At 38.8% G+C, this 25,282-nt stretch overlaps 1 protein-coding gene across 3 annotated transcripts; it reads right to left on the bottom strand.

Annotated features, from left to right (window-relative positions):
• Window positions 1–1,465: 1,465 nt before the first annotated feature.
• Window positions 1,466–24,466, bottom strand: LOC104606458 (P-loop containing nucleoside triphosphate hydrolases superfamily protein). 3 transcript variants are annotated; one of them, XM_010271676.3, is made up of 8 exons: window positions 24,155–24,466; window positions 23,786–23,890; window positions 8,736–8,813; window positions 7,038–7,188; window positions 6,848–6,918; window positions 6,067–6,163; window positions 3,737–3,942; window positions 1,466–2,117 (listed from the first exon to the last, which is right to left on the bottom strand). In XM_010271676.3, the coding sequence occupies exons 1-8, from the start codon at window positions 24,314–24,316 to the stop codon at window positions 1,866–1,868; spliced, it is 1,122 nt and encodes a 373-aa protein (XP_010269978.1). In that variant the 5' UTR covers window positions 24,317–24,466; the 3' UTR covers window positions 1,466–1,865. The 3 variants fall into 3 exon arrangements, with proteins under 3 accessions (XP_010269978.1, XP_019054826.1, XP_019054825.1); XM_019199281.2 differs by having other exon boundaries at window positions 1,466–1,997; XM_019199280.2 differs by lacking the exon at window positions 8,736–8,813 and having other exon boundaries at window positions 24,155–24,444.
• Window positions 24,467–25,282: the final 816 nt, after the last annotated feature.

Raw genomic sequence — 25,282 nt, 5'->3', positions numbered from 1 at the left:
TTTTTCCAACACCAACTATCAAATCATCATAGTAAAATTTTGCGCCGTGGGTCAAACAAATTTCAGCCTTTAGCCACCTACCTGCATCGATCCACTTTGTTCTTTTGTTTCTTAATTTTGAATGGGTTTGTCTTCATTAAGAACAATTGGGACCTCAATCGCCTTAGAACTTCCTTCACATATAGCAACATCTTTTCTATGTTTTGGTCTTTCTATCCCTTTTTTGACACTATGTTGGCATTTCTTGGAACACCTTTTAGGCTTTCACAATGTACCAGATCAGCTTTGGGAATTTCACCATCATCCCAAATAATAATGGTATTTTCAACCTTGGGTGAATCAACTACTTCAACCATAGTAGTGGTATGATCAACCAAAACTACAACCTCATGTTCCAAGGTGTTTGTTACTGCTCCTCTTGATTAGGTTACTTGTAAGCACTTCCTTACAAGGTTCCTCACAATGTACCAGATCAGCCTTGGGAATTTCACCATCATCCCCAATAATAATGGTATTTTCAACCTTAGGTGAATCAACTACTTCAACCATAGTAGTGGTCTGATCAACCAAAACTACAACCTCATGCTAATCAACCTGAACCTTATTGTTAAAGGATCCTTACACAGTGAGGAAAATTTTAAATTTTTATTGTGGCAGTTATGTTAAAACCACAATGAAAATGTTTTTAATAATAAAAACATGCCCCCTCCTATTATTATTATAGACAAGGCTCAAAATGAGATAAGAGTTGTTATCCCAGTTAGATGGGTTAGTGTTGAGATGGAATCAATTAAAATAAACTTTGACACCTCCTACATTAATTATAAGTGTACCATTGCTTGCGTAGCTAAAATTTAGGCCAAATTCTGGACCTCAAAGCTTACAAGATTGGTGAAACCACTATCAATGTGGCTGAACCATGGGCTGCTGGGAAATCCATAATGTGATGCTGAATTTCTTCAACAAGAATATCACTATTGAGGGTGAATCCAAACTGGTTATTGACTGTCTGAAAAACCCTGTAAATCCCCATCGAGAGTGAAATTGATCAACGAGGACTGCATGTCTTTATTCAAGAGATTAAAAGGCAAAGTGGAATCTCGTCACATCTACAGAGAAGGCAACATTGCGGCAGATTGGTTAGCTAACTTTGTGCACTCCAATGATGTATCTGATTCTTTCATACCAAGACCCTCAAGTGTGATTGGTTGTTTTGATTTTTTGGGACGTGCTACCCCCCATTCTGTGTAGCCCATTTTCTTGATCTATAAAAAAAAATGGAACTATGCTCGTTCAGAGAATATGATTGAAAAGAGTTTTCCCTTCTCTCTGTTCTGTTTATTCCTTTTTAATTTTTCACATAAGTAATAAAACCAAATGTGCCACATTGGCCAAACTCAGATGGGAAATCAAACTGCATCAATTCAAGGTCCAAAAGGCTTAACTTCTGGATCAACTGCCAGGATGAAAAATCAGAAACAATCCATATTGCAAAATCAAAATATAGCGACCATATACAAACCCAATAACAATATTGAATCCAATAGAGAGCTTCCATAGACCAACTCTCATATTTCTACCATGCGAAAGGTGATGTGGCTAATCAAACCAAGCCACTGTCCATGTAGGATTTCCCATCCGTGCAGTCAAGCAGTTCACATCAGCCCATGTAGGCTCAGGAGTAGGACCTTACCTATAGCATGCATTACAGAGGACTGGGGGCGGGGGAAGCCCACTGGCTATAGAATGGAGAGCAGCATGCGGATTTATCTGGACATCACTCGTAGCATCTGATATAGGTAAAGGAGAATAGATGCTGGAACTCTCAAAAACTAATTAGTAATACATAATTATACCAATAACAGCTATTTAGCATTCCTTGGTATAGGGTCCAATGTATAATGGCCAAGTCTACCAGTCCTATACAAATTAAGTAGCTTCAAAGCTACTCTATGATTAATATCCTTAGCTGATCCCAGAGGAATATGAAAAGCCTCCTGCAATGCAATGAATTGAACTTTAATCAGCTTAGACAGCTCTTTTTCATCTTCAAGATTTCCCTTGAAAGATGAAATAGACTCAAAAAGGGTTCGACGAACATCCCGCACAATGAAATCCTGTAAAAAATACCATTTTAAAGGAGAAAAGAAAACAAGGAAAGAGAAGATGGCAAAGTCAATCCTGATATATTTATTTTTGGTAAGAAAATAATCTCCAATAGCCAATAAGTTACGGAGGAATTCAATAAAATGATAATTATCTTTGATGGTTTATATCCTTTATGGTACATGAGCATAAAAGCACGTACTGTGCACATACAAGTAAAAATACAAACATAAAAGGATGAGAAGACTATCTAGATTTTGGAACTTTGCTACTGTACTAAAACTCAGTGACTAGATTTAAAGATTAAAATATTTGGACAACCACTACTTGCAAGCACTGATATTATATGATACTATTAATACATTCTAATTTAACTGTTATGCATGGATTTGAAATACTGAAACCAAGCAAAGCAAGTATAGGCATTATATAGTAAAGATTTCAAAAGCTTTGCTTAGAGAAAGTATACATTCATGTAACTCTTAGCAGAAAAAAATGAAATTTGCACAAAAATCATGTTAAACCTTTATTTTCGAAACATATGTAACTTAAAATTTTAGCAATACAAAACACCTTAAGCTTAATTTCTACAGAATATAGTATGACATAATACACTATCAATGGCCATATCCTCTGACAAATTTGAGCCATCAAATTTTTGCTCACTTCAATTTGTTGCCTTTAAGCCTACCCTTGGTGGTTTTAGAACCCTTGACCCACATCAGACCAATCTTTACTGCTGCAGTATGTGGTCTTTCAAGCACATTACTAAATCATTCCATTTAAAAATCATTGTATTAGAATCTTTATCTTTCACTCTTAAAATAAAATAATATTTTCATTGAAAAATCTTCAGGTAAAATATGTAACATTTTTTCCAAAAGAAGCTAAGGTTTTCATCTGCCCTTTGGTTTGGGAGAATCTTCTTTTTTTTAATAAAAAAAAGGTAGACAGAAAACTAGGGACCATGTGGGACGTTTTAAATTCAACTATTAGAAGTAGACAGAAAACTAGGGATACTAGAAAGATGGGTACTGTAGTCATGAGTATTTCTTAGGAGGGAGAACGAAAGTTTCCAATTATTATTTGCTCCAAGCATGTCATGCATGAATAAATTCTCTAACCATAATCCTCACACGAAAAAGGAAATTTTATGACAAGAAGCCCTAATGAGGGTATATCCTGACCTCGTTGAATGTAGGATTTCTTGTGTATAAGTGGTCAATTATAAACATTAGTACAAGTTCTCTAACACATATGGCATACACTTACCAAAAAAAAACATATATATGACATTCACTTTTTTACCAATAAAGATAATCCAACCATTTTAGAACAAATACGTTATCTGTTCCTCCAAAAATCATCTCACAAAGTGCTGATCTTAGCTATCTCATCTTATTGCATGTCTTGGTATGGGAAGTGAGATCCTAAATAAAAAGGCCCTCATGGTTATTTTTGAATCAATTATCAGGATGATTTTTTTATATGAATTTTACTGCAAATCTGCAATATATTCCAGTACCCCCATAAGGGTTGAGCAGTAGTCCTATGATCAGAATCTACCAGTGGTTGGTGCCTGGTGCCTTGAGTGATCTGGCGACATTTGTCATAAGGAGTTGCTTCATACCTGTGTGTGATCTGTAAGATATTGCTTTCTTCTTCTCAACTCTACCTCAAGGTTACCACCAAAATTTGTTTTGTGGTCTCGAGATGATTCTTCATCCTCTTTAGCAAGCAAGTTCTCCCAGTGCTTGTACTCATTACTTGTATTTAGGATAGACAGAAAATATTCAGCAATTTCACATTCCTCAACCAAACTATCACTAATAGCCCCTGCGCTTCAGAGAACAAAATATATCAAATAATGCAATCTTATTGTAGGGAAACCTGAAGCTTGGAATTATTGGACCAAATATAGATATTGATACCAGCAAACCTAGTGGCTTAAAATAACTAGAATGGAAGAGAATTAAGCATGCCATGCAAAGGGTTGGAATGTGCAAGTCAGAATATTCTGTCAAACCCAACATTTGGCTCAGCAGGACAAGAAAGTGGACTAACCTGCTGAGCTGTGATAACCAAAAATATCCATTTGTCATAACATGGGTGTACTACTAAATATGCGTCAGACCCACCAAATCAGTATTTTAGTTTTCCAACTCCAAGATAGATTTGGTACAAGACAAAGGATCTGAATATGAACCAAATATTAACTATTAATTGTTTGCGTTTAATTATTATTGCAGTTCAAAGTTGAACGTTGACTGCATGCAAATATGCAATGCTCAATTAGGGCTGTCAATGAATTGGATATTAATCCAATTTGAATTCAATTCCATTTGAGTAAGCTAGACTAGGATATCCACAAAGGTTAACTGGATTTAATCCAGATCAGGAATATATGATCTGTTTACAATTAGATCAAATTTGAATATATGCCAATCTGATTAAACAAAGATCCCATTTGATTATCTACGTATAAAAAGTGTATATTTTATATATTACTAGTGTAAGAGCATGTGCTATGCATGTGTGCATGTAACTATTAACCAGATACGATATACAGCATTTGGATTTAACTTTTATGACTTGTACAGAACCCAAGGCAAATAGGCAATTATCCAATTTATATAATAATAGATATGTATGGTTATTTGCAAGACATTCATACCCTCCTGTTCATACTTAGTACTTGATTTAAAAGTTTAAAGGTTAAAATTCTAAAACTGAAAGGCAAAATATACATCTTACAACTCAAACCATATTAGAATGTAATTCCATCTCTAAGAAAGGAGGTGGCTAGTATTTTCTTTAGGACCAAAGCCCTAATTGACAATAAGAGTACAACTTGAAGAACTCATTCAAACATGCTGCAACTCAAAACCAAATCAGTTGCATGGATAGATTTCAGCAAGTATCTTCTTCATTTTCTCCAATTAATTCCAAAAATATCTCCCCAGTCCATTACAAGATATGAACAACAAAAGGAGCAATAGCCAAAAAATATACAACTCGTACCTTATTTGTCTCTATACTCTTTCTCCAAAAAATACATTCTTCCTCTTCTTCATTTTTTTTCCATAATTTTTATTTGGTTTTTCTGTGAACGTCCAGCAGTTAAATGATTAAAGCTTTTATGAAGAAAGGAAAGATACTTGTTTTTCTCTTTCTTTTTATGATGAGTTGGTTCTCACTTACGTTCTGTAGTTCTTCTGTGCTGTAAATTGTTTGAAGAAATAATAGCTCATTTTGTCAAAACTTGAATTCTTTATTTGTTTTGCATAAATTTCTTAGTTAATTTTTTTAAGTTCTTTAGCTAATTTTATTGCAGTCACTGTACCAAAAGATAATGCAAGATATCTGTTTGCTTCTATAGCTGTTTCTCTTTTTTATTATCTATATTGAATGTAATATGAACACACTTCTAATAATTTTTACAAAATTAAATCAAATAAAAATACCAGTAATTGAGAACCTCTTTTTATCAGTAAAACAGAGAACATTTTTTTTTTATCAATAATTGAGAACCTTTGGATAACAAATAGAATACAAACATCAGTTAATCTGTATCAAGAACCTTAGAATAGATATTGTACTATCTGGATTGCATACATAATTTTCTTCTTAGTTTTTAATTGTCTTGCAAGCTCATTTGTTGCCCTCTTTATCAATATTCAATAAGAGAATGCACCTAAAATATTAAATATCGCTGCTTGTATGATTGTAAACTAAATATTTCTCCTCTAACATGTTATATGTCCTTATGCTCATACTAATTGAAAGACCAATATTAGGTAGGTTACTGTATTCTGAGATTGTGGTTTCAGATAGACTAGAATCCTAGAAAAATACCCACATCAGAACTTGTGTAACTCATAGCTTGACCCTTAGCATGCCTTGCAAAATCATTATTACCGTATACATAAAAAGAAGATTTATTCATGAAACAAACTGTACCTGTTAAAACAAGTTTAGAACCCATCTCAACATCAAGAATTGAGGGATGTAACACACCAGGTGTATCCAAAACATAAATGTTGGGATGACTTCCAATCTGCATATTAGAAATTTACTCTTAGTTTTACTTTTATGACATAAAAGAATGCAAAGTTTCAGCATCTGTTAGATAAAAGTAACTAAGCCATGCTGCTTGGAAACATCTACATTAAGGATGATAATGGGCCAGGCCAGGGTGGGTTTTTACAGGGTGGAAACAACATTTAGGGCATCCCAGGCCTGATTGTCCAGGCCGGGAATCCAGGCTTGTCCTATAAGTTAAAAAAATTATATTTTTAAAATTAAAATTTTAATCTAAGTTTATAATCAATATTAGAGAATATGTATTTATAATAGATTATTATTAATACATATATAATAAACATTATTTATATTAACTTCTGGGTCAGGATGGACTTCCTAGGCCTAGGATTTTGGGGCCTGGGCATAGCCCGCATAATGTGCAAGCCTGGGCCAGGCAATGCAGGCCCAGGCAGATATGATCAACCCTAATATACATATACCTCAATGCAACCACAGTGTTAGTTCTGTGGAATGCAGACATTTCTACCCTTTTGATCTATGTGGAGAAATTGAGATATCAATTGTGTGGCATCTCCATGCACATAGAATACACTTTTATATGCTCACAATTTTTTTTAGTATCTATTTAAATTATTTCTACCACCTTAAAAGTGGGAAAAAATAGTTAAAGGAAAGAAAGAGAACCAAAAATCAATACCTTCAAACTACTGATATCTTTTGTCTCCCCAGGCAGTGGACTCACAATTGTGTGCTTCAGCTTTCCCTTCTCTTGCATTTAATATGTTAGACATGGTGTGCCATTAGATAATTAAGCTTAATCTCCATTAATTATTATAATCTTTTTAGATCTAGGCAAGCAAAAAAATGATTTAACCTAAGATATATACCTGCAGCACTGATCCGACCAATTTGGTGCAAAGAGTTGGCAAGGGATGATTTACCAACATTAGGAATTCCAACAAGCATTATGGTCGTGGTATACTTGAGCTGATCGTCTTTCTTCAATTCTCTGACTCTAGCTTGTATGAAGTTCAGAAACTACAAAGCAAGACCTACCATTATATGCCACTAGTTGTTAATAAAGAAGACCAAGGTTACCTGTCAAATGACCCATCAGAAAGACCTCTACAGAACCACCAGTTCCATGCAGAAATAAAGGAAGATGGAACTAAAATTACATCAACTTAGGTAGTTTCCCATGCCATAAAGAAATTTGCAAAGAGTACAGGAGGGCATCAATCAAAAAACGAGAATACAGGAGGGCAGTCAAATCTGCTGGCTTTAGCAAGTTTTGACTTGGCAAAGATCAAAAACATGGACTGGAGGACTTGAGAAAAATAATTAATTATTGTAAACAATGGGGCATCTTGCAAGAGTCTTGTGACGTTTGTTAAGACTGGATGCTGCTTCTACTTTCCAGGCTTTTCCAGCTTTGTTGGGTTCCTCCGTGTTCTGTTGCCAATCTACTTTCTGGGTGGAGAGATGGCTGTTTCTTAGCCAAAGGATGCTTCCTTTGGAACACCCTTCCATTTGCGCTATGCTAGTTAGTCTGGAAGGAATGAAATCAAAGAGTTTTTCAGTCAAAGTCTGAGCCAGTGGAGGCCATTATAGGCAAGGTGGAAAGGGTTCTGAAAAGCTGGGCTGTCTGCTTGAAATTTTTTGTGGGTGTTCCCACCAATTTCTTTAATGATCACTGGTGGTCTATCATTTTCTGAGTTGTTATGTAAAGGTTTTCATTGTATATGGTCTATGCATACATAGGCACACTTTTATATATGATTTGAGGGTTTCTTGCCCTCCTTTTCGATTCTTAATACAAAACTGTACCACTTGTCAAAAATAAAGACTTGATGCTTCTTCTCATTATCCAAAAGAATAAGAACATCAAACAATCATATGTCTGAAACCATGGAACAATAGGCCCTTCAGTCATCCCCGTGCACCACATGAAACAATGCTATAGTGGACATACAACAGAAAATTTATTTCCTTACATTAAATGACTGCCGATCCATAACAAAGTACCATTGGAAATCCAAAACAAGGGAAGACATATATAAACCAACATCCACATACCATAGTTTGCTAGAAAAGTCACCTAGAAAAAAAAGCTCTTTCTCATGAAGATTCAGTGTAAAAACCTCTGCCATGAAGAATAAGAGACCTCTTTCCCTTTCTTCTTGGATTTTCTTTTTATTATATATTTGATACATCAATAGTTTGTATAGTTGAGACAAGACTTAGATGATAATGATGATGATGAACAGCTTGTATTAGCTGGATAAAGAATTGACAATATGTATTAATTACAAAAACAAAAGTGCAAAAGTGAGGCTTCAATATGTCGTAGGTTATGCATTTAAGCCATGGTGAACCCAGTGATGTTTGATGAACTATCCAATCAACTTTACTGATTGATGATATAATCCTTTCATGGATGAAAAAGGAGAGGTTGTCTGAGAAGAGATATAGATGACCTATTTAAACAGCCTTTTGTAAACCATAGGATTGAATGACTAACGAACTGCTTAATGCAACTATCCAAGGATATCCTAAAAAAATTATTAACATGACAAGCAACTTACCTCCTTGATATTATCTTTGTTATGAGAGTTGATTCCATAACAAACACAGCTTTGTTCCTCAAAATATCTCAACCATTCCTACAAGTAAAATGATATGTACTTAAATAAAAAATGAAATAATCAAGCAACATGCAATGTGTATCACATCACATCACATTACACATACACACACACACTGATAAAGCCCAGCATGAAGAACCAGATCCAGTCCAGGCCCATACTATAACCAAAGCATGCAATGAGCAGGACTCTACCTGATGTATAGGAAGGCTATACATAGCCAGTTCGAGATCTGAATAACAGATGAGATATCAGAAGTTCCTCTCTCTCAGCAGATGCAGGCATGTCTTTTATGGTTTGATTGCAGCTAGCTACATTTATTCTTTTCTAAAATCCAGTGACATCCAAAGCACACAATCACATGCATATGCCTATTTATGTATAGCCATTCCCGTATTTCTAGATTTGAAGAACTTGTCGTGTTCAACATCCCATGTCCAGGTTGAAGCATCAAGCATGACAGGTGCATGTGTCCAATATCACAGCATTACTATGTGTGTGTATTGTAACCTTTGCATTATATTAGTCTACACTGTGGTCCTACTTTTAAAATCTAGTAGGTGGATTTATTCAATACCAGTTAATAAATAATGTTAATTCTCTGTCTTTACTTAAAATAAAAAAGAAGCTAGTCATCCTTTTCATATTTTTTATCTCAAATTAATTCTTGACTCATGGACTTCTATCAACCTTGTCATTGTAATAGGAAATAATATGTGTTAGCGTAGGGGTATTTCTGTCTTTTTACCTAGATTAATGTTGCTGATCTGTAATGTTGTGTTGGAACCAGTGCTCCTAACTTAAATAAGGGCACATATGTCTTTTCAATTAGTTTTAATAATATAAGTTTTGTCTGGCCGACTGGGAGAATGTTATGTCGACACTTCCAGTTCGAACCAGAATTTCCCCTTCTCTCTTTCTCTCTTTCTTCCACCTTTCTACCTCTTTCTACCTAACCGATCTCAGACAGATAGAATTCTAAGGCAGGCCGAATCATAACATGGTATCAGAGCTGATTGAATCTGCCTAGATTTCTATTCTTTGTGCACCCTATCCAGGGTTTCTCCTTTTTTTTTCTGCATTCAATTGGAGATAAGGGAAAGGGCTGAAAAGGAGTGATCGCCCTCTTCCCATGGAGGTTTCTATGCCTCTAGTCAGGTCGTGTGTGGTCGGTCGCTGTGGTTTTTAAGATCGCCCTCCCCTAATCAATGAAGAATAGAGGGCCGATCTGTGTGGTGCAGTGGCTGTCGTGTGGGGACTGATTTCCTTCTCGTGTGGTTGTTACTTCAGTGATAAGGTAAGAGATCTCAGTGCATGATATCTGTTATGGATCAAATAGGGAGTGTGTTTCAGACCATATGCTAGGGTTTCAGACAGTAATGTGCTAGGGTTTATGCTGATTTTTGTGTATTTCGAAGGAAGAGTTATAATCGTATAGTGGTGAGATTTCAGGTAGTCGTAGGAGTAGGGTTTGTGGTGTAATGAGCACACTTTTCAGCAACAACAAGTGCTGAAACCAGTGTGACAGGTGTGATCTAGTTGTGTGTAGTGTGCAGAATTCAGTGGTAATAGAATTCAGCAAGTGTGCAGAATCGGTGATAACATAATGGGAGATAACAGTGATTGTAAACCTAGTGTGATGGTGCCTACAAACTACCTGAATGTTCAGATGACCTCCATTAAAATAAATGGAGAGAATTATGTGCCTTGGGCTAAATCCGTCGAAGTCTTTCTGAAGGCAAAGAAGAAGGTAAAACACATAAGAGAAGAGAAACCCTCCACTGACTCTCACGAGTATGAAGACTGGGAGCAAGAGGATGCTCAGATCATCACATGGTTGTGGAATAGTATGGAACCCAGGATTAGTGTAAACTTCATGTTTCTTGACACTGCCAAAGATGTGTGGGACCACGCGAAGAAATTGTATTTGGGTCAGGACAATACAACCAGAGTGTATCAGCTGTATCAAGAGTACTTTAACCTGCAATAGGGCAATCAGAGTCTTGAGGAGTACTATGCCAACATGAGAAACATATGTAATGAGTTGAATGTCTATCACCCTCTCACTTCTGATGTCAAGATTCAGCAGCAACAAAGAGAACAACTTGATGTGACTAGATTTTTGGTGGGACTGAAGTCTGAATATGAACCAGTACGGGCTCAGATATTAGGAGGATCAACTGTTCCCTCCTTGGAAGAGGTATTTGCTCGACTCCGGAGGATTTCTATCGGATCTACTGAGAACTCTAATATCTCAGATAGATCTGCCTTTGCTGTATCGAGAGGTCGTGGTACTCGAGGTGGAGCTAGGGGAGCTCAGTCTGGCCGTGGTGGTGGTAGTGGTTCTGTGTATGGCCGAAGTGGTAATGGTGGGCCTACTTATAATCGTGGTGGTGGTCATACTGGGGGCAGAGATTCAGGGAGAGCCCATGGTAGAGGACGTGGCTCAAGCCTGAGGAAGTGCACTCATTGTGGTATGGATGGACATACCATTAACTATTGTTATGATCTACATGGTCCACCCTCAACCTGGGCCAATCATGCTGCAACCAATGACTCAAGCTCCAGCTTTAGACAGGAGAATCATTCATCTGATCAGATACCTCCTACACCCACAGATGGTCCCGTGAAGGAGATGGTGAGAGTGTTCCCCGTGATGAATATGAGAGGTTTATCCAATCACAGCAGAACACGGCGACTTTTGCTCACTTAGGTATGGCTTGTCTGGCATTCACACCCAATCCCTGGATCATTGACTCTGAAGCCTCTGATCACATGACTGGATCTCCAGGTGTGTTTTCATCCTTATCTCATTGCTCAACATCACAATCTGTCACCCTTGCTAATGGTTCCACATCCTCAATCTGTGGTGTTGGTAATGTTGACCTAGATCCCGTATCCCTCTCCTCAGTTTTGTATGTTCCTAAATTGCCTTTTAATCTTATGTCTGTCAGTAAGCTGACCAAATCACTTAACTGCTCCATTACCTTTTATCCTTCTATGTGTGTTTTTCAGGATCTCAAGACGGGGATGAAGATAGGTGGAGGGCATGAAGCTGGTGGATTGTATTATCTTGAAGGTGGTGGTGGTGGTAGAACTTCAACAGCTCTCCAGTCATCTCTTTCTCCTCTCCAGTGGCACTGCCGATTTGGTCATCCGTCGCTAAAAGTCTTGAAGTCTTTGGTTCCGTCCTTGAGTCAGCTTTCTGTTTTGGATTGTGAGTCATGTCAGTTTGGGAAACACCATCGTGTTCCCTTTAGTTCTAGGGTTGATAACCGTGTGTCGAGTCCTTTTTCTTTAATTCATTCAGATGTTTGGGGTCCTTATAAAGTGATGTCATATAATGGATACAGATATTTTGTCATTTTTGTAGATGATTTTTCAATGATGACGTGGCTCTATCTAATGAAAGAAAGAAGTGAATTGTTTACCATTTTTTAGAAAATTTATGTTGAGATTTGTAACCAATTTGGTACCCACATCAAAGTTTTCCGTTCTGATAATGGCCGCGAATATTTATCCTCATCATTTCAGGAATACTTGGAACAACACGACATTATACATCAGACCTCATGTACCTACACCCCACAACAAAACGGGGTGGCTGAGAGAAAGAATCGCCATCTCCTGAAAACAGCAAGATCCCTCATGCATCACATGCATGTTCCCAAACCCTTTTGGAGTGATGCAGTGCTTACCTCGTGCTTTCTGATTAATCGGATGCCCACGTTCATCCTTGATGGTCATTCTCTGTTTCAGGTCTTGTTTCCCGCTTTGTCTCCATTTCCTCTTACGCCGAGGGTATTTGGGTGTGTCTGCTTCGTCCATAATCTAGGTCCTAGGAATGACAAGTTCGATGCCCGTTCTCTTAACTGCATCTTCCTTGGCTATTCTCGGACCCAGAAAGGGTATCGGTGTTACCATCCTAGTTCTCAATGGTCCTTTGTGTGTGCTGATGTCACCTTCTTTAAGTCTACTCCGTTCTTTTTGGGGTCCGATGATGCTTCTTCCTCCTCATCACCTCCTCTTCCACTTCCCGTTGTTGACCCTCTTCCCTTGGTTCCAGTCGTGACCAAACCCTTGCCTCCGGTGCCACCACCTATTGAACGCCCACCTATCTGTCATGTGTATACACATCGCCCACGCGTACCAGCTACTACTCCTCCGGCTACATCTCCGTCGACGGATCCGGCACCAAACCCGCACTCAGCATCTGAGCTTGACCTTCCCATTGCTTTGCGGAAAGGTAAACGCACTTGCACCCTTCATCCTATTTCTAATTGTGTTTCACTTACTCACCTTTCCGCTTCCCATCGCTAGTTTGTCACCTTATTATCATCAGTTGTTGTCCCTAAGGATGTCTAGGAAGCCCTTGCCTCTCCAGGGTGGTGCCGAGCCATGGAAGAAGAACTCTCTGCCCTTCATCATAATCATACTTGGGACCTCACTGCTCTTCCTCCTAGGAAGCAAGCTGTTAGATGTAAATGGGTTTATATGGTTAAGTATCTACCTGATGGTAGTGTTGAACGCCTGAAAGCGCGATTGGTTGCAAAAGGGTACTCCCAAACCTATGGTATTGACTACACAGAGACCTTCTCACCGGTTGCTAAGATAGGGTCAGTTCGTGTTGTGATCTCTCTTGCAGCCATGTATGAGTGGCCACTATATCAGCTTGATATCAAGAATGCCTTTTTGCATGGTGACTTACTCGAGGAGGTCTACATGGAGCAACCTCCAGGGTTTGTTGCTCAGGGGGAGGATGGTAAGGTGTGCAGACTAAGGAAGGCTATATATGGGCTTAAACAGTCTCCTCGAGCGTGGTTTGGTAGGTTCAGTGAGGTGGTAAAAAAGTTTGGTATGAAACAGTGCAAAGTTGACCATTCTGTATTTAGTCATGACTCTCCGGGAGGAAAAATACTGTTGGTGGTGTATGTAGATGATATTGTTATTACTGGAAATGATAACATGGGTATTGACAGGCTGAAGACTTATCTACAGGATCACTTTCAGACAAAGGATCTTGGTAAGCTGAAATACTTCTTGGGGATAGAGGTAGCAAGATCCAAGTATGGTATTAACCTGTGCCAGAGAAAATATGTGCTTGATTTGCTGGAAGAAACAGGCTTGTTGGGTGCCAAACCAGCTGAAACACCCATGGACACAAATACCAAGCTAAGCAGTGATATGGGTGAAGTGTTTGAAAACCCTGGCAGATACAGACGACTTGTGGGCAAACTGAACTACCTAACCATTACTAGACCAGACATCTCATTTGCGGTTAGTGTGGTAAGCCAGTTCATGCAAAAACCTCTGATTCCTCATTGGAATGCAATTCTGAGAATTGTGAAGTATCTAAAAGGGGCTCCGGGTCGCGGTTTGATATACAAGAGTGGCGGAAAACTTGAAATAGAAGGGTATTCTGATGCTAACTGGGCCAGTTCTATGTCTGATAGGCGGTCTACTATAGGCTATTACACTTTCCTGGGAGGTAACCTGGTGACATGGAAAAGTAAGAAGCAGACGGTTGTGGCAAGAAGCAGTGCAGAAGCAGAATATAAGGCTATGGCGCACACCGCTTGTGAATTAGTGTGGCTAAGGAACCTTCTACAGGAAGTAGGGTACAACATCAACACTCCAATGAAGTTCTATTGTAATAATCGGGCTGCAGTTCATATTTCCTCTAATCCGGTGTTTCATGAAAGAACCAAACACATTGAAGTTGACTGCCACTTTGTAAGGGAGAAGGTGCTGAATGGAGAACTAGACACTACACATGTTAATACAGAAAATCAGTGAGCTAACTTATTTACAAAAGGCTTGAGTCGGGGAAGAGTGGACTACATATGTAACAAGCTAGTGAGTATACCAACTCGAGGGGGAGTGTTAGCGTAGGGGTATTTCTGTCTTTTTACCTAGATTAATGTTGTTGATCTGTAATGTTGTGTTGGAACCAGTGCTCCTAACTTAAATAAGGGCACATATGTCTTTTCAATTAGTTTTAATAATATAAGTTTTGTCTGGCCAACTGGGAGAATGTTATGTTGACACTTCTAGTTCGAACCAGAATTTTGCCCTTCTCACTTTCTCTCTTTCTTCCACCTTTCTACCTCTTTCTACCTAACCGATCTCAAACAAATAGAATTCTAAGGAAGGCCGAATCATAACAATATGAAATCTTCAAAAGAAAAAGAAAAAGAAAAAGAGAACTAAGTGGCAAACTAAATCAGTAACATTTTTTAAATAGGACAATATATTATTAAAGATGAAATAGAGATATAGGGACTGTTAGTGTTCGGTCTGCCTGTTATAACAGTCAAGGAAGTGAGAGAGAAGAGAGGAGAGAAAGAGAGAAAGGAGAAGAACAAAAGAGAAACAAGGAGAAAAGATTCTGGTTCGAATGAGAGAAAAAGCACTCTCCCATTCGGCCAAATGTATTTTATATTACTAAAATAATGTGGAAAAGTCACATATGCCCCTACTTAAGTTAGGGACGTTAAATCTAACATAAACTTACACATCAACACCTAAACACAAGCACAAAGACAGAAATACCCCTACATACTCGACACTAACACTCCCCCTCAAGCTAGAGAGTATATATCATATAATCCCAGTTTGTTATATATGTAGTCCACTCTCCCCCGACTCAACCCTTTAGTAAACAAATCTGCCCACTGGTTCCCTGTGTTGACATATGCAGTGTCTATCACTCCACTCAGCACCTTCTCTCTAACAAAGTGACAGTCAACCTCTATGTGTTTGGTTCTCTCATGAAACACCAGATTAGAGGAAATGTGAACTGCAGCCTGATTGTCACAGTAGAGCTTCATTGGAGTATCAACAGTGTATCCCATCTCCTGTAGAAGGTTCCTTAGCCACACTAATTCACAAGTAGTATGTGCCATAGCTCTATATTATGCCTCTGCACTGCTTCTTGCCACAACTGTTTGCTTCTTGCTTTTCCATGTCACCAGATTACCCCCAAGAAAAGTGCAATAGCCTATGGTAGATCTCTTATCAGATACAGAACCGACCCAATCAGCATCAGTATATCCTTCTATTTCAAGTTTTCCACCACTTCTATATATCAAACCACGACCAAGAGCCCCCTTTAGATACCTCACAATCCTTATAACCGCATCCCAATGTGGAACCAAAGGTTTCTGCATGAACTGACTTACCACACTAACTGCGAATGAAGTGTCTGGCCGAGTGATGGTTAGGTAGTTCAGTTTACCTACCAGCCACCGGTATCTGTTAGGGTCTTCAAACACTTCACCCATATCACTACTCAGCTTAGTATTTGTTTCCATAGGAGTTTCAGTTGGTTTAGCACCTAACAAACCTGTTTCTTCAAGCAAATCAAGAACATATTTCCTCTGACATAGGTTAATACCATGCTTGGACCTTGCTACTTCTATCCCCAAGAAATACTTCAATTTACCAAGGTCCTTTGTCTGAAAATGTTCCTGTAGAAAGATCTTCAACCTGTCAATGCCCATTTTATCATTCCCGGTAATGACAATATCATCTACATACACCACTAATAGGATCTTCCCTACCTAAGAGTCATGACTGAAGACGGAATGATCAACTTGGCACTATTTCATACCAAACTTCTTTACTACCTCACTAAATCTGCCAAACCATGCTCGATGAGACTGTTTAAGCCCATAAATGGCCTTCAGTAGTCGGCACACCTTACCATCCTCCCCCTGATCAACATTGCTCCATATAGGCCTCCTCGAGCAAATCACCATGCAAGAAGGCATTCTTGATATCAAGCTGATAGAGGGGCCAATCATACATCGCAGCAAGAGAAATCACAACACGGACTAAACCAATCTTAGCAACCAAGGAGAAAGTCTTTGTGTAATCAGCCGCTTTACACTACCATCAGGTAAGTACTTAACCGTATAAACCCACTTACAACCAACAGCCTGCTTACCAGGAGGAAGAGTGATGAGTTCTCATGTATGATTATGAGCCAGAGCTGAGAGTTCTTCTTCCATCGCATGACACCATCCTGGAGAGGTAAGGGCTTCCTAGACATCCTTAGGTATAACAACAAAGAGATAAACTAGCGATGGGAAGTGGAAAGGTGAGTCAGTGAAACATAATTAGAAATAGGATGAAGGGTACAACTGCGTTTACCTTTCCGCAAGGCAATGGGAAGATCAAGATCAGATACTGGGGTCAGGGCTGGTGTAGTAACAGCTACCGGATCTATCGACGATGATGAAGCTGGAGGTGTCGGTACACGTGGGTGATGTGTATACACATGATGGATCGATGGTCATTCAACAAGTGGTGGCACCAGAGGCAAAGACTTGGTCACTGCGGGAACAAGGGGAACAGAGTCCACAACTGGAAGAGGAAGGGGAGGAGGTGATGAGGAGGAAGAAACATCATCGGACCCCAAGAAAAATGGAGTAGACTTAAAGAAAGTAACATCAGCACATACAAAGGAACGTCGAGAGATAGGGTGATAACACTTATACCCTTTTTGAGTCTGGGAATAGCCAAGGAAGATGCACTTAATAGACCGTGCATCTAATTTGTCCATTCCTGGCCCCAGATTATAAACAAAACAAACACATCCAAAAACTCAAGGAGAGAAAGGAAACAAAGACAAAGTAGGAAATAATGTGGTGAATGGGGAATGATAATCAAGGATAGACGTGGACATCCGGTTAACCAAGAAGCAGGAAGTAAGCACTGCATCACTCCAAAAGGATTTGGGAACATTCATGTGATGCATGAGGGACAGAGCTATTTCCAAGAGGTGAAGATTCTTTCTCTCAGCCACCCCATTTTGCTGTGGGGTGTAAGTACATGAACTCTAATGGATAATGCCATGTTGGTCTAGGTAGTCTTGAAATGATAAAGAGAGATATTCACGGCCATTATTAGAATGAAAAATTTTAATGTGAACACCAAATTGGTTGCGAATCTTAGCATAGAACTTTTGGAAAATGGTAAACAATTCACTTCTTTCTTTCATTAAATAGAGCCACGTCATCCTTGAATAATCATCGACAAAAATGACAAAATATTTATATCCATTGTATGACATCACTTTATAAGGACCCCAAACATTTGAATGAACCAAAGAAAAAGGACTTGATGCATGATTATCAACTCTAGGACTAAAGGGAACACGATGATGTTTCCCCAACCGACACGACTCACAATCCAAAACAGAAAGATGACTCAATGAAGAAACCAAAGACTTCTAAACTTTCAATGAAGGATGACCAAATCGACAGTGCCACTGGAGAGGAGAGAGGGACGATTGGAGAGCAATTGACGTACTTCCACCACCATCAAGATAATACAATCCACCAGCTTCATGCCCTCCACCAATCTTCATCCCCGTCTTGAGATCCTAAAAAACACACGAAGAGGGGTAAAAGGTAATGGAGCAATTAAGAGACTTGGTCAACTTACTAACAGACAAAATTAAAAGGAAATTTAGGGACATACAAAACTGAGGATAGGGATACAAGGTCCAGGTCAATATTACCAACACCACAAATGGAGGATGTGGAACCATTAGCAAGGGTAACAGATTGTGATGTTGGGCAATGAGAGAGCGAAGAAAACACACCTGGAGTTCCAGTCATGTGATCGGAGGCTCCAGAAGCAATAATCTAGGGATGGGGTGTGGATGCCAGACAAGCCATACCTGAGTGTGCAAGAGTGGTTGTGTTCTGCTGAGATGTGGCCTGTACTAACCTCTCATACTCATCACAGGGAATACTCATCATCTCCTTCCCAGTAACATCTGTGAATGTAGGAGGTACATGATCAACTGAATGGCTCTCCTGTCTGAAGCTACCGTCACTGGTCACGACATGATTGGCCCAAGTTGAAGGTGGACCATGCAAGTCATAGCAATAATTAATGGTATGTCCATCCATACCATAATGTGTACACCTCCCTGGACCCGAACTACGTCATCTGCCACGGGCTCCCCCTGAATCTCAACCTCCAGTACGACCACCACCACGGTTATATGTAGGTCTACCACCACCACGGTTATATGTAGGTCTACTACCACCACTCCGGCCATATGTCGGTCTACTACTACCACTACGGCCAGATTGAGCTCCCCGAGCTCCACCTCTAACACCATGGCCTCTGGATACTGCTAGGGCTGATCTATCGGAAATATTAGGATTCTCGGTAGATCCAATGAAAATCCTCCTGAGTCGAGAAAACACCTCTTCTAAGGAAGGGAAAGCTGACCCTCCTAGTATCTGAGCCCGCACTAGTTCATATTCAAATTTCAGCCCCACCAAAAACCGAGTCACATCAAGTTGTTCTCTCTGTTATTGCTGAATTTTGACATCAAAAGTGAGGGGGTGATAAACATTCAATTCATTACGAATGTTTCTCATACTAACATAGTACTCTTCAAGACTCTGATTACCCTGTTGTAGATTAAAGTATTCTGGTACAACTAATATGCTCTAGTTGTGTTGTCTTGACCCGAATATAGCTTCTTAGCATGGTCCCACACTTCTTTGGCAGTATCAAGGAATATGAAATTTACACTAATCTTGGGTTCCATACTATTCCATAACCATGTGATGATCTATGCATCTACCTACTCCCAATCATCATACTCATGAGAATCAGTGGAAGGTTTTTTGTCCCTTATGTGCTTCACTTTCTTCTTTGCCTTAAGAAAGACTTCTACAAATTTGGCCCAAGGTACATAATTTTCTCCATTCAACTTAATGGAGGTCATTTGAACATTCAAGTAGTCAGTAGGGACCATCACACAAGTCTTGCTATCACTGTTGTCTCCCATTGCTGAATTCGGAAAACTGCACACTAGATCACACTACACACTTATTTCAACACTTACTACTGCTGCAAATTGCACTCTTTACACCACAAACCCAACTCCACGACTGCCTGAAACTTCACAACACTATTTGAGGAATTGCACTCTTTACACTACAAACCCAACTCCACGTCTGCCTGAAACTTCACAACACTGTTTGAGGAACACCCCCCCTTCGAATCACACTGAAGGGTGCACAAACCCTAGCACACTACAATCTGAAATCCCACCATACAGTCTGAAATAGACTTCTCATTTGATTCACACCAAGAAAAAATGCATAAAACCTCTTACCTGATCACCCGAAAATCAAACCACACAAGACACCCACTGCACCACACGAATCAGCCCTCTTCTCTTCATCGATTAGGGGAGGGCTTCTTAGAAACTGCAGCAACCGACCACAAACACCACAACTAGAGGCATAGAAACCTCCAAGGGAAGAGGGCGATCACTCCTTTTCAGCCCTTTCCCTTATCTCTAGCTGATGGTGAAGAAAACAAGAGAAAACCCTAGGCTGGGTGTGCAGATAACAGAATTCTGGGCAGATCCGATTTGCTCAGTTCAGCTTTGATACCATGTTAGTGTTCGGTTTGCCTGTTAGACTGATAACAATCAAGGATGAGAGAGAGAAGAGAGAAGGAGAAAAAGAGAGAAAGGAGAAGAGCAGAAGAGAAACAAAGAGAAAAGATTCTGGTTCAAATGAGAGAAAAAGCACTCTCCCATTCGGCCAAATGTATTTTATTACTAAAATAATGTGGAAAAGTCACATATGCCCCTACTTAAGTTAGGGACATTAAATCTAACATAAACTTACACATCAGCACCTAAACACAAGCACAAAGACAGAAATACCCCTACATACTCGACACTAACAGGGACGAAAGACTCACTAGGACATTTCTTATCCAATAAAATGAGACCTTGTAAATTAAAGGCACAGAATGCAAAACTTACACCCTAAACAAGATTTTAGAAGAAAGAATGGATTGAACAGAGGTCTTTAAAACTTTTACCCACCACAATCCATAACCTAGGAAAGGACTTTCCCTAAGGCACAGTTCAATATCTCATCTTCTTGAAAGATTTTACTCTCAAATGCTCTCCTGTTCCTTTCCATCCACACTATCCAAATCACTGCATCTAGGATGAAATTCCAAATGAGCTTGCCCTTCTGGTTTAAGTTTCTCATCCTCCAACTTTCCAGCAGCTCCTTAAGTGATTTTAGGATGGTGCAGTATAAATTGATAGAAAAAAGAAAATCAGTCCAGATTTTATATGCCACAGAACAATGTTTAAGTTGATCAGAAGTCTCTATTATTCTACTAGTTTGAACAAGAGAGAGAACAAAAGAATTCAGGGGTGTCAATATAAGATATGTACAATTACAAGAAAGCCCTTACAAGGATAAAAGAAGAAAAATAAAAGAATATAAGTAAGGTAAAAGATACAAAAGGGAATATACAAGTACAATACATCAAAACTCTCTACACTCCCCGACAAATTGAAGTCAGGTCATAAGCATTAGCTTGCTCACAAGAAAGAGATGTTTAGATCTCGTCATAGCCTTAGGAAAAATATGGCAATCTACATATTTGAGGCCACATGAAAAATATGGCAATCCACCTCAATTTGTTTATTTATCTTGTAAAAAGCTAGATTAGAAGCAATCTTGATGGCACTAGTGTTGTCAACATAGAGAGGAAGATGAACACCAAGATCCTCAAAGAGAGATTGTAGACAAACAATCTCACTACAAATAGATGACATAACCCTACACTCCACTTTGTAGATGACTTGGAGACTGTTTGTCATTTCTTGCATTTCCAAGAGATGAGGGAATATCACCCATAAAGACACACCACCCCATAGTAGAATGTTGGCTGTCAGAGCAACCTACCCAATCAACATCAGCATATGCCCTTAAATGACTTGGAGACTGTTTGTCGTTTCTTGCATTTCCAAGAGATGAGGGAATCACCCATAAAGACACACCACTCCATAGTAGAATGCTATGTGTCAGGGCAACCTGCCCAATTAGCCTCAACATATGCCCTTAAGTGAATGGAAGAGGAAGAAAAGAACAATCCCTGTGATAATGTGCCACAAACATACCAAATAATTCGATGAACAACAGTCCAGTGAGATTGATGGACGGAAAAGACAAACTGACTAACAACTTGAACCGCATGAGAGATGTCAGGAGAAGTCATACTAAGATAAATGAGAGACCCTACAAGTTGTTGATGGAGTGTGACATTAGGAAGCAATGAACCTTTTGACTTTGATAACTTAACATTCAACCCAAAAGGAGTATCAACCTATGTCATCAATAAGACCGGCTAACATGACAAGATTAGAAGCATACTTGTGTTGACAAGTGAAGTATCCTCAATCAATTCATTGGACCTCAAGTCCTAGAAATAGGTGAGAGAACCCAAGTCCTTCATATGAAACAAGCTATGAAGAAAGAAATTTAAGTTCTCCAATTCCCTCTTCATTATCCCCACTTAATAACATATCATCAACATACAGGAGGAGAATTGTGATATTGTAAGGTTTTCTACAAACAAATAGATAATAATCAGATGAACTCTAGCTATACCCAACAACAATAAAGACATTACAAAATTTCTCAAACTAAGCTCGAGGGGCCTATTTGAGACCATATAAAGATTTCTTCAGCCTACAGACAGGGGAATGATCACTACAATACCTAGGAGGAGGTTTTATATACATTGTCTCCTTTAGCTGGCCATGAAGGAAATCATATTCCACATTCAATTGACAAATGGACCAAGAATGCACAATAGATAAAGCCAAAAGAACACCAATTATAGTAATCTTGGCAACTGGGGAAACATCTCTTCATAATCTATACTATGTTCCTACGTGTGCCCCTAGGAAACAAGACATGTTTAGTATCGGTCTAGAGAGCCATTACACTTCAAATTGATAGTGTAAACCCATCTATTCCCAATAATAGAGGCATCTAAAGGTGCAAACACAAGATCCCAAGTGTCATTCTCATGTATAGCATGAATCTCTGCATTCATGGCTTCCCAAGTGTCCCTTGTAGTCAAGATAATAACCTATAAATGCACACATGGTAGATTGTGTAGACAATTTAAAAGGTTCACGAGAGGGAAGATGAAGAAAACACACACATCCAAAAACATGAAGCATAAATAAATCCGGAGGACAACAATCAACTTCTGAAAGGGAGACATATTACTAGGAACTCTGTTTGAATTTTTTTCGAAGCTCTTTACCACCCTCCCAACAATTGGAATGAGGGAAATAACATATACTGGTAAATTGGTAAGTGTACTTTTGACCAGTCACCTTTTCCAATGCCATTTTATTATTACAAAAGAAAATACACTGGTAAATACACTTTCTGTTCACAGTTTCCTAATCATTGGTAATCATCTTTTGTTCCTAACTCCAAATAATTTAGTTTACTACGATGTAGGTTAAGTTTCAATATTTCAGTTGAAATTATGAAGAGCTAAACTTCAAGAATAAAGTAAAAAAATCATTTCTATTATTGTGTAAAAGAATCAGGTTTCTACTGCAATCATGCCCTCCCCAAAGAAAAAACCATCCTTTTTATACACTCTTATTTCTTATATTGCTTACATATTCTCTAATTATCCCATATTATCCTATTATATCATCTCTATTTTGCACAGAATTGAAACAAATTTTATCGTTAAGGCTCAGTTTGGAAAGAGTACAAATACAAATATGTACAGTACAAAAACATACAAAATACAAGGTTTTGCACTCTACATATTTGCATTTGTACTCCTTCCAAACTGAGCCTAATAGATCCGAATATCTGATTACCCTCCACCAACGTCATCCTTGATTTTTGAGAAAAGACTATCATAGTTTATGTCCATTCTCCTCTTACCAAATATTGGCATTTAAGCGCTGTAGTATCACAATCATGATCTTGCACATTCAACCTCATTGGATTATTTTATTAAGGAAATATTGGTATTTTCTCCCATCACTAAGAGTTCTCTTGACAATTAGATAACTATGCTTCATTAACTTTTAGATAAAAACATATAACTAAAAAGGAACATGATTCAAAATGACAAGGAACTGAAGAAGTGTAAAGTACCTTTGTTTGCCTACGATCTGCAAGGTCTGTCTTGTTCAAGACTATGATACGCCTTGAAGAGGGTGGGAAGTCTCTGAGATCTTCATAGGCAGACGAAATTGGAATCTAAAAACGAATATGTAAATAAAAGCATTCAATCAATAAATGGTAACAATCATGCATTCAATTTAAAAGCCAAAGGTATAGAAAACCTTAGGTTCCTTAAATAAATTGTAGCATTTTGGGAGAACTTTAAATAAATTATGCCATGGGTATAGAATATATTAAGTTCTTTATAATTCCATGCTTGGGTTGTTCTTCGGGCTGAATCAGTCAGAAATTTTAGCGAACAATTTAAAAGCTAGAGGATAGTAGTGGGGATGGCATTACCCTTGCATCTCTGATTTCGAGGGTAAAATCAACCAAAGGAATTCGCTCCAAAATGGCTCGAGAAGCTGCTGCCATGTGGGAGCTATACCATCCCGACCCTTTCTTCGCTCCAGCATCCTTCACCGAAGCGCCCAAACGCCTAGCTAATGCAGCCGTAGCCATTAACAAGTATTTAGTGAGAGACTAATGACCAGAAGTTAAAGCTCAGCAGAGCTTCGCGCCTGCGCCTTTTCTTTTCTGTTCTGCGAAACGAATGCAATTGCCATGTACAAAATGACCAAAACATCCTCCCACCCCACACCCACACGGCCACACGCCTTGATTTGAAGTTGAAAGGACGAAAGGCTGATTAAGCATGTGCGAGTGAACACAGTCGACAGAACAGGAGTGCAACTTGGGTCGGGTTGGGAATTTGTTGTATTTTCAATGGACCCAAAACCTAACCCGAACCCGATGTAATTGAAATTCTTCTTCAAATCGAAAACCCGGGTTGCAGCAGTGTGAAACTGCGAACCTTGCCCTCAAATGTCAATGCATCTCAGAGAAAATGAACATGATAAATATGTCAAGTTTACATCCATAAATTGTAATACAGGTCTCATGGGCTTTCTCCAATATGACTGGAATTAGATCTGGCTATATAATAAAATGAAACAAACAACTCCACTTTTTTACGTGTTTAACCCTAGTTGACCGGTTAACCCTATCGCGTCTGGATCTCCTATCCACACAAACTCTGTTCACGTTTATTGCAGTCACACATGGAGAACATCACAACCTTTACATAGTATTATGCAAGGAGAGATGTTCCTAATTCACAGGGTAGTGTATTGTGGGTAAATGCGGGCAGAGTTCTCATGGGCAAGATGTTGTGGATGCATTCGTGGGAAGAATTACCGCCGCCGGCAGCAGTAGTAAGGGGGGCCCACACAGCAGCTTATCTTGCCATGTCAGCTCTTCTTGCCAGTTCGCCAATAGTTTACTTATTCCAGTTCTGTTCTTACTTCTCTAGTTTTGTTCTACTTATCTATTAGAGATAGGAACTGAGTTCTGTTAGAAGTCTGCTAGAAGTAGGAGTTTTGTTCTTATTTATCTAGTTCTGTTCTTACTTATCTATTAGAGATAAGA

The sequence above is a fragment of the Nelumbo nucifera genome, chromosome 6 (genome assembly GCF_055504915.1).
Source record: "Nelumbo nucifera cultivar China Antique chromosome 6, China Antique-T2T, whole genome shotgun sequence".
Lineage (NCBI taxonomy): Eukaryota > Viridiplantae > Streptophyta > Magnoliopsida > Proteales > Nelumbonaceae > Nelumbo > Nelumbo nucifera.
The sequence above is the reverse complement of the archived record's forward strand: the minus strand, read 5'-3'. Positions and strand labels throughout refer to the sequence as shown.